At 46.1% G+C, this 18355-nt stretch overlaps 2 protein-coding genes across 2 annotated transcripts in view; both read left to right on the top strand.

Moving 5' to 3' along the window:
• LOC109898821 (FERM and PDZ domain-containing protein 2-like) overlaps nt 1–3647 on the top strand; it is a 62544-nt gene extending 58897 nt beyond the window's left edge. Inside the window, 4 exon segments of the mRNA XM_031835007.1 lie at nt 2182–2280; nt 2362–2759; nt 3186–3505; nt 3619–3647. Coding sequence (XP_031690867.1) covers nt 2182–2280; nt 2362–2759; nt 3186–3505; nt 3619–3647 — 846 coding nt within the window.
• LOC109899561 (tyrosine-protein phosphatase non-receptor type 13) overlaps nt 2164–18355 on the top strand; it is a 72341-nt gene continuing 56149 nt past the window's right edge. The window contains exons 1-8 of the mRNA XM_020494905.2: nt 2164–2280; nt 2362–2759; nt 3619–3705; nt 8289–8459; nt 8685–8859; nt 9316–9526; nt 9662–9699; nt 10368–10469. Of these exons, the coding sequence (XP_020350494.1) occupies nt 8292–8459; nt 8685–8859; nt 9316–9526; nt 9662–9699; nt 10368–10469 (694 nt within the window). The 5' untranslated portion in view covers nt 2164–2280; nt 2362–2759; nt 3619–3705; nt 8289–8291. The remainder of the gene's footprint in view (nt 2281–2361; nt 2760–3618; nt 3706–8288; nt 8460–8684; nt 8860–9315; nt 9527–9661; nt 9700–10367; nt 10470–18355) is intronic.

Below are 18355 nucleotides of genomic sequence, written 5' to 3'. Positions count from 1 at the left end.
ATTGACCAGGTCCTGCCGTGTAGTTCTGGGCTGATCCCTCACCTTCCTCATGATCATTGATGCCCCACGAGGTGAGATCTTGCATGGAGCCCCAGACCGAGGGTGATTGACCGTCATCTTGAACTTCTTCCATTTTCTAATAATTGCGCCAACAGTTGTTGCCTTCTCACCAAGCTGCTTGCCTATTGTCCTGTAGCCCATCCCAGCCTTGTGCAGGTCTACAATTTTGTCCCCGATGTCCTTACACAGCTCTCTGGTCTTGGCCATTGTGGAGAGGTTGAAGTCTGTTTGATTGAGTGTGTGGACAGATGTCTTTTATACAGGTAACGAGTTCAAACAGGTGCAGTTAATACAGGTAATGAGTGGAGAACAGGAGGGCTTCTTAAAGAAAAACGAACAGGTCTGTGAGAGCCGGAATTCTTACTGGTTGGTAGGTGATCAAATACTTATGTCATGCAATAAAATGCAAATAAATTACTTAAAAATCATACAATGTTATTTTCTGGATTTTTGTTTTAGATTCCGTCTCTCACAATTGAAGTGTACCTATGATAAAAAATAACAGACCTCTACATGCTTTGTAAGTATGAAAACCTGCAAAATCGGCAGTGTATCAAATACTTGTTCACCCCACTGTATAAGTTTGGTGTCGGTATGAAATCATACTGACTGATGGCTGACTTGATGGCAGTATAATATATTGGGATTGTACATTTTATATTGGAAATGGACAGTGTACATTTCCAATGTGTTTAATGAGGGATTTTCCATCATAAAATGGAAAGGCTGAAATCAACACCAACAAGCGAATGAGGGAAAACACTATCACTGCTAGGCCATCCCGAGTTCAATGTGCCAGACAATTGGGCATTTCAGCAGTATATTAGAGCATGTCCACCTTGTGATGTTAAATGCCCATTGTAATACATTGCAAATGGACAGTGTACATTTGTACTTTTCCAATGTATTTAATGAGGGATTTTCCATCACCAAATGGACAGGCTGAAATCAACACAAACGAGCAATAGACAGTGTCTATTACACATATGCTATATTGTCCAACTTCCTATAATCATATATGGCAAATGGACATAACATACTGATTTAGTACTTTCAATACTGATATATGCCATTTGGACATGGTTCACTGACTTTTGGGCTCTGGCTGACTTCCTATTATCATATATGGCAAACGGACAAAACATAGGCCTTATGGACGAATGAAATAAAATAAGAAATGTATGTCCTTACGGTTGCTACATATGCAGAGTTGACACTTTTCCCCCCTTTTTTCTCTATTGAAAAACAGTCCAAAAAGCACTTTTTATGAGGTTTTAAAATTGCACTTTTTTTTTAGATTTTGAAGATTTCACCCTTGAGACCGGACTTTGACCATTTCCCATATGAAATCCTATGGTGGAGCGTGTTCACTGCCTTTGGAATTTTCGGAGAATGACACTTGGCATTTGCCATGTGAACTACTGTCCATTTGAGTGGTATTTGCGATTGTGTATATGTTTCGCCCAATGCCAGTAAGACGCCCTTCATTTTTGTCCATTTCATGGGGGTCTTCTCTTTTATGTTCTTTGGTGAGTCAGCATCACAGATTATTTTGACAATTTATGGAGTAGTTGCTTGAAGAGGAGGCTAGGATTTTAACCAGAAAGTGTGGGTAGTTATGTTAGTCAGCTAGCTAGCTAAAGCATGAAAGATTTGGTTCTGGTTTCTGAAAATAGGGTTAGTTCAGTGTTAAAATGCAGTGTGTCTCTGTATGTTAGCTCTGTGCTTTATTTATTTATTCCTCCTCTCTGTTCCATGTTACATTTAATTATCTGATCTAGTAGAAATTAGCTCTGTGTGTCTCACTTCCACTGCCTCTGAATTCAGGATTACACAGCGATCAGACTGTCTGCCTCAGTCTAGTTAACATGCAAATGAGTTGTTGTCATGGAATGCTTGGTGCAACTTGATACTGTATGTATCTGTGGCCCACCAATGTCACTGCACAATCTAATTTTACATTAGTGCACAAGTATGGGGAAAAATAAGTTGAGGCTAATTCAGATAATTTGTTGTGGTTAGTAAAAGCCTGCAGACCTCCCTACCAATATGCCCCTGCCCTCCGCAGCAGACACACACACCCATAATTCCTTGTACTGACCCTTGACCTCTCATCCACAGAGGGTCTTGTTCCTGCTCAGTGGGACTCTGTCTGAGGTCCACCTGACTCTCTGCAGACCTGTTCCTGGAGTACCGTCTCAACTGGACGCTGACACACTGGTGATTGTACACACACACACACACACACAGTAACAGGCAAACACATACTGAGCACTGAGTTTTATCTCACTCTTTAAATAGGTTCCATTTCCATCTCCTACCAGTGGGGTGAGGTCCAAGTCTCTAGACATCAGGCTGGGAGAAGACTACAGCCAGCTGCTCAAGCTACAGTCACACCAGATTCACCAGAACCATCAGTACAACAAGGAGAACCAGGCCCAGAAGGGGCCCATGAAGTCATCATATGCCCAGGAACAAGCCTCCGGTCAAGAGAGTCAGGACAGCGACATGAAAGCAGCTGAGAAACAGCCATCCTCACTCTCTCCCACCCCTCCCTCACCCCCCTCCCCGATTTCCCTCGCCAGCAGAAGTGACCCAGCAGACCATGAAGAGTTGTCTGTTGTGGACGAGGAAGTTTCCAAAGAAATTTGCTTGGCATCTGGTGGGTCCAAGACCAGCGTTAGTCCCATGTACACCAGGTAACATTATTGAACATTCTATATACAGTAACATATTATTGATTGCTGCCTTTTGGAAACAGGTCTCGCTTGTAAAATACATTTTGGTTTTCAATGGGATTTATCTGTATAATTAAAGGATCAAATAAATTAACACACACAACCTAACTGTGATTGAACCCTGTATGCACTTCCAGTGGCATCAGAGACAGGGCGGATGGCGGTTTGACAGGGCGGATGGCGGTTATTGTGATCGAATAACCATTCAGGCTGATAAAGAGTACTTGACCATCAGTTCAACTTCAGACAGTCCCTCTAGCCTCACCTCAAACACCTCATGTACCCCCAGTGTGGTTTCACACACCACCTCTCATACACCCAGGCCCAGATCCACCACCCCTACTAGTGTCCAATCCACCAGCCAAAATTGTACTTCCATCCCCACAGCTTGTCCTCGCAGACCACAAGCTCAACAAACCCCAATCTGTCCTCGGAAACCACCTCCGTCCAGCAGACACGATCTCAGCCCTCTTCTAGGCCTCCATCCAGCCTCTCTTCTAGGATGTCTGACCTCATCATCAGCCACTCTGTGCATCAGCCCCAGCCTGCTACACCCCCTCTTCCCAGCCTCTCCTCCCATACTGCAAACCCTAACTCCAGGACCTCCGATCGCAAACACAGCTTTACCTCCAATCGTAAACATAGCATCACCTCTGATTGCAAACCCAGCATCACCTTTAAGACTACCAATGCCTCCAACCTGACTAGTACAGTCATCCAATACCATCCCCAGCCCCCTGACACCTTGCCCCTCTCTCAACCCCCCACACACCACCCCTCTCCCCAGCCTCCCTCATTCTCACTCTCTCCCCCCATTCAGCCTGCACCCCTCCCATGCACATGTACTAGCTGGAGACAGGAGACAGAAGGGGAGGAGGATGAAAATGATGATGAGGATCCCAGAAAGGTAAGACCTAGGGCTCTATTGTAATAAACCTAATGCAATGGTCAATCTAAGCGCTTGCGGTAGCGCCATAAGAAAGTATTCAGCCCCCTTGACTTTTTCCACATTTTGTTACGTTACAGCCTTATTTTAAAATTGATAAAATACCCCATAATGACGAAGCAGAAAATAAAATATCACATTTACATAATTATTCAGACCCTTTACTCAGTACTTTGTTGAAGCACCTTTGGCAGTGATTACACTCTTGGGTCTTCTTGGGTATTTGGGAAGTTTCTCCCATTCTATGCAAATCCTCTCAAACTCTGTCAGGTTGGATGGGGAGTGTCACTGCACAGCTATTTTCAGGTCTCTCGATTGGGTTCAAGTCCGGGCTCTTGCTGGGCCACTCAAGGACATTCAGAGATGAATCCCGATGCCATTCCTACGTTGTCTTTGTGTGCTTAGGGTCAGCTTCCTGTTGGGAGGTGAACCTTCGCTCCAGTCTGAGGTCCTGAGCTCTCTGGAGCAGGTTATCATCAAGGATCTCTCTCTACTTTGCTCCTTTCATCTTTGCCTCGATCCTGACTAGTCTCCCAGTCCCAGCCACTGAAAAACATCCCCGCAGCATGATGCTGCCACCACCATGCTTAACCGTAGGGATGGTGCCAATCTTGCTTTTTTCAGATCAGAGAATCGTATTTCTCATGGTCAGAGTCCTTTAGGTGCCTTTTGGCAAACACCACATGGACTGTCATGTGTCCTTTGCTGAGGAGTGGCTTCCGTCTAGCAACTTTACCATAAAGGCCTTGTTGATCTAGTGCTACAGAGATGGTTGTCCTTCTGGAAGGTTCTCCAATCTGCAGAGGAACTCTGGAGCTCTGTCAGTGACAATTGGGTTCTTGTTCACCTCCCTGACCAAGGCCTTTCTCCCCGATTGCTCAGTTTGACCAGGCGGCCAGCTCTAGGAAGAGTCTTGGTTGTTCAAAACTTCTTCCATTTAAGAATGATGGAGGCCACTGTGTTCTTGGGGATGTTCAATGCTGCAGAAATGTTTTGGTACCCTTCCCCAGATCTGTGCCTAGACACAATCCTGTCTCAGAGCTCTACGGACAATTCCTTCGACCTTATATAGACAGGTGTGTGCTTTTCTACATCATGTCCAATCAATTGCATTTACCACTGGTGGACTCCAATCAAGTTGTAGAAACATCTCAAGGATGATCAATGGAAATAGGATGCACCTGAGCTCAATTTCAAGTCTCATAGCAAAGGGCCTGAATACATATGTAAATAAGGGGAGTGTTTTTCACTCTCTTTGTTAGAACGAACAACTAGTCAAAGCTCAAACCACGTTCATTCACCAAAGGGATCAAACACCTGCAAAGACCAAGACATTTACACGAGCACTGGTATTTATACCCTCCTGCTATGCTGCGTCTCCTCCTTACACATCTGGACAGCAAATCCATCTGTTGCTAGACATGACTTTAGTGAGACCTGTTCATTCTCACTTCATCCGACCTGACCTCGGCCCAGAATGCTCACTCCTCCCCAACTCACAACTGTCCTGTTGTCTGGAACCAGACTGTGACCCTTCTCGTCTCCATAGGATACCTGATGTCAAACAAGATGTTCTGACAGAATGTAAACTTTCCGCATTCCCCTCTCTACCCTCAGTAACATGAATAAGGATATTTCATATTTCAAGATTAGAAGTCTGTACCCATCAATCCCCCCTCATGAACATTAACTCCATACTGTTCAAATTATATCAATTTTGAAATGACTTTTAAACGAACAGAAAATAACACATGATTAACATTCACAGTTGATTATTATGTTTACACCTCCGAGATGTATGGCCTCTGATCTAGACTTACACTATGCACACTCATTTCCATCTCTCGTCAGACAACTGAGAATGACATTTCAGCTGAAGCTTTTGACTTCCTCCATTTCAGCTGGAGCTTTTTACTTTCTCCATTTCCTTATGATTCCTAAGAGAGTGTTAGCACAAGACTTGAAAAGCAGAAAGAAACACAAAACATAACAAGTATTAATATTGTGTTAAGCTATGCATAATAATATATGCAAAGAAAATCTGAAGTTTAATAACATGATGATACCCACTCTCTTCACCTGAATCTATGCCTTCTGGAACATTTTCTGCTGGGTTACACAAATATGAAAACTTCCTCATGCTTTCACCCAGTCATCCCCGTCTGGACACTGGTTACTAGAGGTGTTCCCAAGCCATGTCATTTTCACTTTGCTCCCAATCTCCTTCCTCCTCCATGGCCACCGTATGTAAACGTTGCTGTGGCCCTAATCAACTTTACCTCACCCTGAGGAAAATCAGCACTGTATATAAGTTTCAACATAAATGCCCTCAGAAGATGATATCCCAACAATGCTATCAACCTAACCCCTGCTACTACTAACACTGCCCATGACGCATACTTCAAAATACCCCTAATTTGCGCCTTAGTCCAGTTCCATGCTGTGACTATAGCATCCTTCACTACTACTAATCACACTCTGCAGGAGATGTGATGCTACTACCACAGCAAACTTCTCTTCCGGTGATATGGCCTTCTGTATACAGGGATCTGTGGCTATTCTTTCAGGCGTTGTACCTTCTTTGACAATCCCATCACTGAAAGTTGATAATAGTGTCTGAAATGACAACACGATCTCTGCTACTCTCACCATGATCTGGGTATGTGTGACGTTGAATTTAACTTCATAGTAGTCACTATATTGTGCACAGTTAGCTGTCCTTCCTCTCCTACGAGCTGTCCTCTGTAACAATATACATAGAGGAGTGGTATCGTCCCCAGAGACTCTATTACCCACTTCCTTAATTTATTAGCCAAATCTCCGCCACAGTCATATTAAATTCTGCTTACCCAATTCCCTGTGATGTTAACACCTTGGTTTTTGGGACTCCATAGAATGCACTGACATCGGTCCTGCCATAATCTGCAACCAACACTCTATAAGACTGACCCTTGACCCTCCCCCACCATCATACCATTTACACTGATGGATTTCTGTCTCAGTCACTAGTTCAGCCTCTAATTGAGTCTTCCCCCTGACACTTGACCGTAATAATTATTTGGTTCCCATATTCACCCCTTAGGATGTTGTCCAGAGTATAATTACCCCCAACAAGCTATCTTTCCCCATGTTCTTAGTCCACTGGTGTCTAAAACTTTCCCTGACCACTTCACTCCCTTAGTTGCTGTACTAAGGGGCATCACTGGTGAATAAAATCTCCTTTTACGCGATAGCACTTCCCCAACACTATCCTTTGCTGCTCCATTGTCAGCAATGGTTGTGTCAATGCTATGAACCTCCTGAAATGGTTTTAGTTTTGGTAGCATTAATCTGAAACCTGACCTTAATCTAGTTTAGTTCTTTAGACTCTATTACGTTCCTTCCACACTCAAATCAAATCAAAGTTTGTCATGTGCGCCGAATACAACAGGTGTAGGTAGACCTTACCGTGAAATGCTTACTTACAAGCCCTAACCAACAGTGCAACTTTTAAGTAAAAAATAGGTATTAGGTAAACAAAAGATAAGTAAAGAAAAAAAATATCAAAGTTGTGGGGATGTTTTTCAGCAGCAGGGACCAGGAGACTAGTCAGGTTCAAGGGAAAGATGAACAGAGAAATGTACAGAGATCCTTGATGAAAACCTGCTCCAGAGCGCTCAGGACTTCAGACTGGGGCAAAGGTTCACCTTCCAACAGACAATGACCCTAAGCACACAGCCAATACAACACAGGAGTGGCTTCGGGACAAGTCTCTGAATGTCCTTGCCAGAGCCCGGACTTGAACCTGATCGAACATCTCTGGAGAGACCTGAAAATTGCTTTGCAGCGACGCTCCCCATCCATCCTGCCAGACCTAGAGTGGCTCTGCAGAGAAGAATGGGAGAAACTCCCCAAATACAGGTGTGCCAAGCGTGTATCGTCATATCCAAGAAGACTCTAGGATGTAATCGCTGCCAAATATGCTTCAACAAAGTACAGAGTAAAGTGTCTGAATACTTAAATGTTATATTTCCTTCTCTTTTTTTGTATGAATTTGCAAACATTTGCAAAAACAAATATTTCTAAAAACCCATTTTGGCTTTGTCATTATGTGGTATTGTGTGTGTGTGTGTATGTATATGATTGAGGGGGGAAAAATATTTAATCAATTTTAGAATAAGTCTGTAGTGCAACAAAATGTGGGGAAAGTCAAGGGGTCTGAATACTTTCTGAATGCACTATATTTACACAAGCACTGGTATTTATACCTTCCTTCTATGCTGTGTCTCCTCCTTACACATCTGGACAGCCAATACATCTCTGTTGCTAGACAGGACATTAGTGAGACCTGTTCTTTCTCATTTCATCTGACTTGACCTCGGCCCAGATTCCTCATTCCTCCCCAACTCACAGCTGTCCTGTTGACAGGAACCAGACTTTGGCCCTTCTCCTCTCTATAGGATTCCTGATGTCTAACAATAACATGTTCTGACAGAATGTAATATAAAACAGCAGAGATGGTGTCCAGTCCTTTGGTCTATATATCTATCTTTGTTTCCCTCCAGGGTATGATGAAGGAGTTTGAAATGTGTGTTGTTCTGACCAAGTTGTGGCGTGGAAGTTTTGGGTTCACCATCACACGCAGCAAACTGGATGCCTGCTACTACATCCAGGACATACTGGACAACCCTGCTAAGACTGACGGACGGCTCAGACCAGGGGACAGACTAGTCACGGTACACCAGTGGAGGCCGCTGAAGGAAGAAAGGCTCATAATGGCTGGAATGGAGTCAATAGAGTGGTATCAACTACATGGAAACCACGTGTTTGATATGATTCCATTCCAGCCATTATCATGAGCCGTCCTCCACTCAGCAGTCTCCACTACGGTACACACACACACACACACCCACAGGCACACATTATCCCTTAGCGGTTTCTTCCATTTTCCCCTCTCCCAGGTCAACGGCCAGGATGTGACAAACGTGACAGATGAGGTTGCCATGTCGATCCTGAGGTCATCTCCTAGGAGGCTGAGTATGACTCTGGGGAGGGCAGTGACCAACCTGATAGCTCCACCTTCTCCAGACAACCTGCAAGACATCATTCTACACAAGACACCTACTGGACAGCTTGGTAAAAAACTGAGAGGGAGCGGGACAATTAGGATTTAGTTGAGGGAATCATCTTATGGATTGTTAAGTCGTTAAGAACCGTTTTTCAGGATAATAACGGAATGGAGCCTAAGGACAGGCAAAATCCTAGAGGAAAACAATGCAAGCCCAAATATTCACTGGAGTTGCTTACTAAGAAAACATTGAACATTCCTGAGTGTCAAGTTACAGTTTTGATTTAAAGCTACTTGAAAATCTATGGCAAGACAAAAATGGTATTGTGTGTAGATGGGTAAGGGGAAAGAATCTTTGATTTATCCATTTTGACTTCTGGCTGTAACACAACAAAATGTGGAATAAGTCAAGGGGTATGAATACTTTCAGAAATGTATATCTGGATGGTGTTCATTAGGGCACACCTTAGCAAATATTTGTAAGATGAAAACATTGTTAGTCAAGTCTAATGAACATTTCTCAGGTATAAAGCTGACAGGTGGTATAGGCAGCAAGAGGCAGGGGATCTACTGTCTGGAGGTGGTTCCTGGTTCACCTGCCTGTGAGGAAGGCAGCGTCCAACCAAACGACAGGATCCTGTACATCTGTGGCCGATGCACCATGGGAATGACTTTGGAGGATGCTGTCAAGGCCTGCGAGAACGCTCCACGCAAAGTGAAACTCAAGGCCACCAGGTGTTTTTGGAGGGCGGTGTGTGTGTGTTTGCGTGCCTTTGTGCTTGTGTGTGTGTGTATCTTCTGCATGCATGCGTGTGTGTGTGCACTCAAGTGTGTGTTTTTGTGTTAAATTAAGTTTCTTTCTTGTTGTAGAGATGATCAGCCTGTGACGCCCAAAGCCAAGAGGAATGGTGTGTATCAGACCATATAGGGGGATGATGAGCACTATGTTCAGTTCAGAACTCCTCTTGATGTGGATGACTGCTGGTTCAAAGAGAAACAGAAACTCTGGAAGGTGGCCAAGTGGTGCAATAGGTTAAGTTGATATAATGAGAGGTTCGTAGGTTGACACCTCATTGAGGATTAGATGCTATTCTCAGATCAATCGTTACCAGAGTTGATAACCATACCTCAGACAGACAGAGGCTTAATAGTTTGGGGTTTCAACCAGGGGAGGCTGCTGAGTGGAGAATGGCTCATAATAATGGCTGTAATGAAGTGTAAAGGCCTTTAATTAAGTGAATGAAATGGTATCAAAACAATGAGAACCATGTGTTTGATACAATTCCGTTCACTCCATTCTGGCCATTATTATGAGCCGTCCTCCCCTCAGCAGCCTCGACTGGTTTCAAAATAGGGTGGCAGGTAGCTTAGCGTTTAAGAGCGTTGGGCCAGTAACCGAAAGATCACTAGTTTGAATCCCAGACCCGACTAGGTGAAACATCTGATGTGCCCTTGAGCATGGCACTTAACTCTAATTCCTCTTGTAAGTCGCTCTGGATAAGAGCATCTGCTAATTGACAAAAATGCAACAGTAAATATAAACATGACAGTGTGATTCTGGGTCCTGTCTGTCTAGGTCTCAGTGACCTGAGAGAGTGGAAGAAGGAGAAGGAATGGAAGTATTTCACTCATTTTGAGGTACCTGTCTCTCCTGAGCCAGAGACACCTACTGAGCAGGGTAAGAAACTTCTCGCTCATTCTTTCTCTCTTCTCGTCTCTTTTTCTGTGTTTGTAGCCGTAGACTGTTGCTAATAGACAGGGTGCTGTGTGTGAGTGTGTGTGTGGGGGGGGGGGGGGGGGGGGGGGTGCTGACGACCACTCGGTTGTAGGCCTGATAATCATCAACAACGACGAATCAGCTGACGAATCAGCTTATAGGGAGGAGGTAAGTGAACTGGTATTGTGGTGCCAGGACAACAACCTCTCCCTAAACGTCAGCAAAAGAAAAGGAGTTGGTGGTTGACTTCAGGAAGCAAAGGGAACATGCCCTGATTCACACCAACGGGACTGCAGTAGAGAGTCAGCATTCACATCACTGAGGACTTGACATGGACCAAAAACACCACCATCTCGTCAAGAGGGCACAACAGCATCTCTTCTTCCTAAAGCGGCTGAAGAAGTTTGGCATGCTTCCCCTGGTCTTCTCAAAATACTGAGAGCGCGTCCTGACTGGTTGCATCACGGCCTGGTACAGGAATTGCTCAATCCAAGACCACAAGGTGAAGACAGCCCAGTACATCTCTGGAAACGTGCTCCCACCCATCCAGGATATCTACTTGAAACAGTGCCTGAGGAAGGCTCGTAGCTTCAAAGACCCTACACACCCCAGTCATGAGCTGTTCACACCTATACCGTCGGGCAGACAGTATCAGAGCATGAGGTCTGATACTAACAGGCTCAGAGACGTTTCTATCTACAAGCTATCAGTCTGCTGAACACATGAACTGGACTAACCACCTGCACGAACTCTCTGCACCTTAGCACACATGCACTCACTCACGCACACACCCACACAGATATACACTCATCCACACACACACACCCACATAGACATTCATGCTACACACACATCACAACCCCAACATACTGCACAATTTAAACACTTGCCCCCCAAGACATGTAAATATTGGACTATAAATTGTGCTTTCCTATGGAAGCACTGAAGCCCAAGCCCCCCCATTTTTTGTTGTTGCAGTTACCTTGTTTGAACACCTTAGTATTTAGTTTTGAATGACTCAATTGTTTTGTCTAATTAGGCCTCTTTTATTATGCAGTTTGTCATACCGTATAACGGTGGATGCAGCCATTCATTCATTGACAGTTCTTTGATAGCCTAAAGCCGAGTTGCTTTTAAATACTGGAGCATGTAAAGGGGAGAGTTTGGAGCAGAGCATAATTCAAGCAGATTTTAATTAAATTGTATCGGCCTTCTCCCCTGCTCAATTTTTGCTCTGGTACTGCTCAGCCACAAGCTCTGGGAAAGATCTGCCTAACATTTATCGTTTCCTTTATCACTATTTTAATTAGAACCCAAAGCAGGTGGAGGAAAATACATTTATTCAAAGAGAACAAATTATGCAGGGAGGTAGGTTAATCCTCCCCTGTCCTCAGTGATTCTCTCCACAGAACAAAGAGACAGGATGTAGCTTTTACAACCCAGCCCTAGCCCCCCCCCCCCCAACAATTGTTTACAGATAGATTATTTCACTGTATCACAATTCCAGTGGGTCAGAAGTTTACATACACTAAGTTGACTGTGCCTTTAAACAGCTTGGAAAATTCCAGAAAATGATGTTATGCCTTTAGAAGCTTCTGACAGGCTAATTGACATAATTTGAGTCAATTGGAGGTGTACCTGTGGATATATTTCAAGGCCTACCTTCAAATGCAGTGCCTCTATGCTTGACATCATGGCAATATCAAAAGTAATCAGCCAAGACCTCAGACAAAAGGCTGTAGACCTCCACAAGTCTGGTTCATCCTTGGGAGCAATTTCCGAACGCCTGAAGGTTCCAAGTTCATCTGCACAAACAATAGCACGCAAGTATAAACACCATGGGACCATGCAGCCGTCAGACCGCTCAGGAAGGAGACGCGTTCTGTCTCCTAGAGATGAACATACTTTGGTGTGAAAAGTGCAAATCAATCCCAGAACAACAGCAAAGGACCTTGTGATGATACTGGAGGAAACATGTACAAAAGTATCTATATCCACAGTAAACCAAGTCGACATAACCTGAAAGGATGCTCAGCAAGGAAGAAGCCACTGCTCCAAACCGCCATATAAAAGCCAGACCACGGTTTGCAAATGTACATAGTGACAAAGATCGTACTTTTTGGAGAAATGTCCTCTGGTCTGATGAAACAGAAATATAACTGTTTGGCCATAATGACCATCATTATGTTTGGAGGAAAAAGGGGGAGGCTTGAAAGCCGAAGAACACCATTCATGCATGGGGGTGGCAGCATCATGTTGTGGGGGTGCTTTGCTACAGAAGGGACTGGTGCACGTCACAAAATTGATGGCACCATGAGGGAGGAAAATGATGTGGATATGTTGAAGCAAAATCTAAAGACATCTAAAGACATCAGTCAGGAAGTTAAAGGCAGGAAGTTATTAAAGGGTCTTCCAAATGGACAATGACCCCAAGCATACTTCCAAAGTTGTGGCAAAATGGCTTAAGGACAACAAAGTCAAGGTAGTGGAGTGGCCATCACAAATTCCTGTCCTCAATCCTATAGACAATGTGTGGGCAGAACTGAAAAGGCCTGTGCGAGCAAGGAGGCCTGCAAACCTGACTCAGTTACACCAGCTCTGTCAGGAGGAATGGGCCAAAATTCATCCAACGTATTGTGGGAAGCTTGTGGAAGGCTACCCAAAACGTTTGACCCAAGTTAAACCATTTAAAGGCAATGCTATCAAATACTAATTGAGTGTATGTAAACTTCTGACCCACAGGGAATGTGATGAAATAAATAAAAGCTGAAATAAATCATTCTCTCTATTCTGACATTTCACATTCTTAAAATAAAGTGGTGATCCTAAGACAGGGAATTTTTACTTGGATTAAATGTCAGGAATGGTAAAAAACAGAGTTTAAATGTATTTGGCTAAGGTGTATGTAAACTTCCGACTTCAACTGTATATGTTTTGTAAAAGATATGGGCAATACTGTGACTTCTTCACCCGTATCTACTGCAAAGCTATTAGCCATGTTCACATATATTCCATCCGATTTCATATGTACCCCAGCTGAGATGGGACGGGACGTAAGAGGTGGTCTATTAGTTTACCTCCACAGCATCCAGCAAACTCTGCTGCTCAGCCGGAGAGAGATTTTTCAGCATTGTGTCGTTGGGGCTCTTGTCTTGATTTTTTTTCAATTTTCCCTTAGACGGACCCTTCCAATAAGAACACGTTTTATTTCCCGACATTCTCGTTGCCAGTGACCAGAAATCCCTCAATGACATTCACCAGGTTTCTCTTCTACTGAACGAATAATGTTGGTTTCACTCGGAACCTGCACAACTCGGACAGCCGGTTTATTACGTTGATTGATGTCTTTCTCCAGTCGTGACAACCTGTTGCCAAAGTTTTGTCTCTCCCAGTCATTAGTTGTGGAAACATGTTGACTCAAAGCCAGGCAATGCTGACCAGATGCTTGAAACCTGATCTGCCTTGCGCGACTCAGTGTGGGTAGATTGAGGGAACAAAGGGTCCACATGTTGGAGCCAAGTCTGTTTTTATGACCATTGCCTATAATTGTTGTATTGTTCTACTTTCAAGGTTTTTATCGGTTCACCAAGAGCTCTCAAACTATCTTTATCTCTATGCAATGTCCTGTCATGATTCTCCAGAAACAATTTCTCATCCCGTTTTCTTACTTTGGCAAAACAGTTAAAGCCCATCTTGTTTTTGTCAACTAGTTAGATTTCCTATTTTTTTCCCCAAGCTTTTTGTATATCAGACAGATTCCATCTTTGTCAACAATGACGGAGTATTTCTTTATCACTTGCCTACACCTTTCTACTTTGAAATGGTTCTTCAGATCACAAAATCGTTTTCATGCTCACAAGAGCTGTCCCGCCCTTTCCAAAGTTATTTTTTTCACTTAACAATGGCATTATATTAACTTCAAAAGTTGTATAATGTATTTTTTTAACCCCCCCCCCCCAAAAAAAAAAAAAATATATATCACCCCTTGAGAACCCAAACCTCCTATCTATAGAACACATTGTTTCTGTAGGGCCTGGTTACCCATAACGCTTGTGTTCACTTCAAACGCTTGTGGAAGGCTTACATTAACCACACATGTAAATATTGGTACTCAACTAGCAACTCACTTCTATGCAACAAGGTTTCAAAGGAACAGAGGCCTCAAACCTTTTAATAGAGGACTTGAACCCCTATAATAGATTTAACAAACCTGTAACAGAGCAAAGGACTTGAACCGTATACATCACAGATACAGTGGTTTGTCCTTCAAAATTTGCAGCGTACTGCAGCACAGCTTGCATGGTGCCACAGAATTCTATGGTACGTTATTTAAGTATCAGCCATTGTAACTATTAAAGCTAGTTAGTGCTAGTTTGAGAAGCATTTGATAGCCTCCAATAGTGGCTGTACTAGAGAATTTAAAACCTTTTTTTGTAAGAACACTGTATATGGGACTGATTTTATGAAATGTTGCTTAAAAAGTTTGATTAATATTATGGGGTTTTCTATTCCAAGAAAAATGAAAAAACGTCAAGGTTTCCATTAGGATGGAATGTAAAATATGGCACTGTACAACGTTACGGTCGGGAGTAGGCTACAGTACTAAAAGCATAACATTTCCACACCCTAATTTTAGTCTAACCAATACCCAAACGGAGATTCAGTGAAAATAAAAATGTCATTGATGTTGTTGTTACACTTGGGAGGAGATACTGGCTGGAAGAGATCGCCTCCCATGGGAACAGGTGGAGGCACTTAGGAGAGCAGAGGCAGCCGGAGATGGGAGCCGACGATACGAGGGAACACGGTTGGCAAGGAAACCCGAAAGTCAGAAATTTCTTGGGGGGGGCTCAGGGAGAGTGTGGCAGAGTCAGGGTTCAGACCTGAGCCAACTCCCCCCGTTTATCGTGAGGAGCAGCGATCGAAGGACTTCTGGACTTGAGAGGAAATATTGGACGGAAAGGGACCCTGGGCACAGCCTGGTGAATATCGACGCCCCAAAGAAGAACTGGAGGCGAGAAAGCAGAGAGGCGCTGGTATGAAGAGGCAGCACGGCGACGCGGATGGAAGCCCGAGAGTCCGCCCCAAAAATGTATTGTGGGGGGCTCAGGGAGAGTGTGGCAGAGTCAGGGTTCAGACCTGAGCCAACTCCCTGTTTATCGTGAGGAGCCAAGGAGGAGACCAGAACCAGAGCCGGTGTTGGAGGTGAGTGAAGCAGTGACTGTGAAGGAGTTAATGGGGAAAGTGGAGGAGAGAGTTATGAGAGAGTTGCTAGTTTGGTGCTTTAGGTATGATACTCGTCCGACGGAGCGTGTCGGGGATTTGATGGCACCTGGGTCAGCGCTCCATACTCGTCCTGAGGTGCGTGTTAGTCGGCTGGTGAAGAGTGTGCCAGCCTCACGCACTAGGCCTCCTGTGTACCTACCTAGCCTTGCACGTCCTGTGCCAGTCCTGCTCTCAGGCTCTCCAGTACACCTTCACGGTTCGGTCCAGCCTGTGCCACCTCCACACACCAGTCCTCCGGTGGCAGCTCCCCACACCAGGCTTCCTGTGCATGTCCTCTACCCAGTGCCAGCACCACGCACCAGGCCTTCAGTGCGCCTCGCCTGTTCAGCGCAGCCAGAGCCTTTCTCCTCTCTAGCGCTGCCGGAGTCTCCCGCCTGTTCAACGCAGCCAGAGCCTTCCTCCTCTACAGCGCTGCCGGAGTCCCCCGCCTGTCTAGCGCTATCAGAGCGCTCTGAAGCAGAGACTGTGAAGGAGTTAATGGGGAAAGTGGAGGAGAGAGTTATGAGAGAGTTGCTAGTTTGGTGCTTTAGGTATGATACTCGTCCGACGGAGCGTGTCGGGGATTTGATGGCACCTGGGTCAGCGCTCCATACTCGTCCTGAGGTGCGTGTTAGTCGGCTGGTGAAGAGTGTGCCAGCCTCACGCACTAGGCCTCCTGTGTACCTACCTAGCCTTGCACGTCCTGTGCCAGTCCTGCTCTCAGGCTCTCCAGTACACCTTCACGGTTCGGTCCAGCCTGTGCCACCTCCACACACCAGTCCTCCGGTGGCAGCTCCCCACACCAGGCTTCCTGTGCATGTCCTCTACCCAGTGCCAGCACCACGCACCAGGCCTTCAGTGTGCCTCGCCTGTTCAGCGCTGCCAGAGCCTTTCTCCTCTCTAGCGCTGCCGGAGTCTCCCGCCTGTTCAACGCAGCCAGAGCCTTCCTCCTCTACAGCGCTGCCGGAGTCCCCCGCCTGTCTAGCGCTATCAGAGTCTTCCTCCTCTCTAGCGCTGCCGGAGCCTCCCGCCTGTTCAGCGCAGCCAGAGCCTTCCTCCTCTACAGCGCTGCCGGAGCCTCCCGCCTGTTCAGCGCAGCCAGAGCCTTCCTCCTCTACAGCGCTGCCGGAGATTCCCGCCTGTTCAGCGCAGCCAGAGCCTTCCTCCTCTACAGCGCTGCTGGAGTCTCCCGCCTGTTTAGCGCAGCCAGAGCCTTCCTCCTCTCCTGCGCTGCCGGAGTCTCCCGCATGTTCAGCGCTGCCAGAGCCTTCCTCCTCTACAGTGCTGCTGGAGTCTCCTGCCTGTTCAGCGCAGCCAGAGCTGCCAGCCTGCATGGAGCAGCCTGAGCTGCCAGTCTGCATGGAGCAGCCAGAGCTGCCAGTCTGCATGGAGCAGCCAGAGCTGCCAGTCTGCATGGAGCAGCCAGAGCTGCCAGTCTGCATGGAGCAGCCAGAGCTGCCAGTCTACATGCTGCCAGTCTGCATGCATTAGCCAGAGCTGCCAGTCTGCATGGAGCAGCCAGAACTGCCAGTCTGCATGGAGCAGCCAGAGCTGCCAGTCTGCATGGAGCAGCCAGAGATGCCAGTCTGCATGGAGCAGCCAGAGCTGCCAGTCTGCATGGAGCAGCCAGAGCCGCCAGTCTGCATGGAGCAGCCAGAGCCGCCAGTCAGCCAGACTCTTCCAGATCTGCCAGTCAACCAGACTCTTCCAGATCTGCCAGTCAACCAGACTCTTCCAGATCTGCCAGTCAACCAGACTCTTCCAGATCCGCCAGCCAGCCAGGATCTGCCGGAGCAAACTACCTGCCTGAGCTTCCTCTCAAGTGCTGAGCTTCCTCTCAGTGCTGAGCTTCCTCTCAGTGCTGGGCTTTCCCTCAGTGCTGGGCTTTCCCTCAGTGCTGGGCTTCCCCTCAGTCCCGAGCTGCCCCTCAGTCCCGAGCTGCCCCTCAGTCCCGAGCTGCCCCTCAGTCCCGAGCTGCCCCTCAGTCCCGAGCTACCCCTCAGTCCCGAGCTTCCCCTCAGTCCCGAGCTTCTACCTCAGTCCCGAGCTGCCCCTCAGTCCAGTGGGGTCCTTGGTGAGGGTTATTAGGCCTAGGTCGGCGGCGAGGGTCGACAATCAAAGGACGCATTACAGGGGGACTAAGACTTGGTTGGAGTGGGGTCCACGTCCCGAGCCGGAGCCGCCACCTTGGACAGACGCCCACCCGGACCCTCCCCTATGGGTTTTAGTGTGCGGCCGGGAGTCCGCACCTTGGGGGGGGGGGGGGGGGGTTCTGTCACGCCCTGGTCTTAGTATTTTGTGTTTATATATTTATTTGGTTAGGCCAGGGTGTGACATGGGGTTATTTTGTGATGTGTTGTGGTATTGGGGGTTTTAGTAGGTATTGGGATTGTGGCTGAGTAGGGGTGTCTAGCATAGTCTATGGCTGCCTGAGGTTATCAATCAGAGTCAGGTGATTCTCGTTGTCTCTGATTGGGAACCATATTTAGGTAGCCTGGGTTTCACTGTGTGTTTGTGGGTGATTGTTCCTGTCTCTGTGTTAGTTGTCACCAGACAGGCTGTATAGGTTTTCACATTCCATT

Source organism: Oncorhynchus kisutch, linkage group LG11 (genome assembly GCF_002021735.2).
Source record: "Oncorhynchus kisutch isolate 150728-3 linkage group LG11, Okis_V2, whole genome shotgun sequence".
Lineage (NCBI taxonomy): Eukaryota > Metazoa > Chordata > Actinopteri > Salmoniformes > Salmonidae > Oncorhynchus > Oncorhynchus kisutch.
The sequence above is the reverse complement of the archived record's forward strand: the minus strand, read 5'-3'. Positions and strand labels throughout refer to the sequence as shown.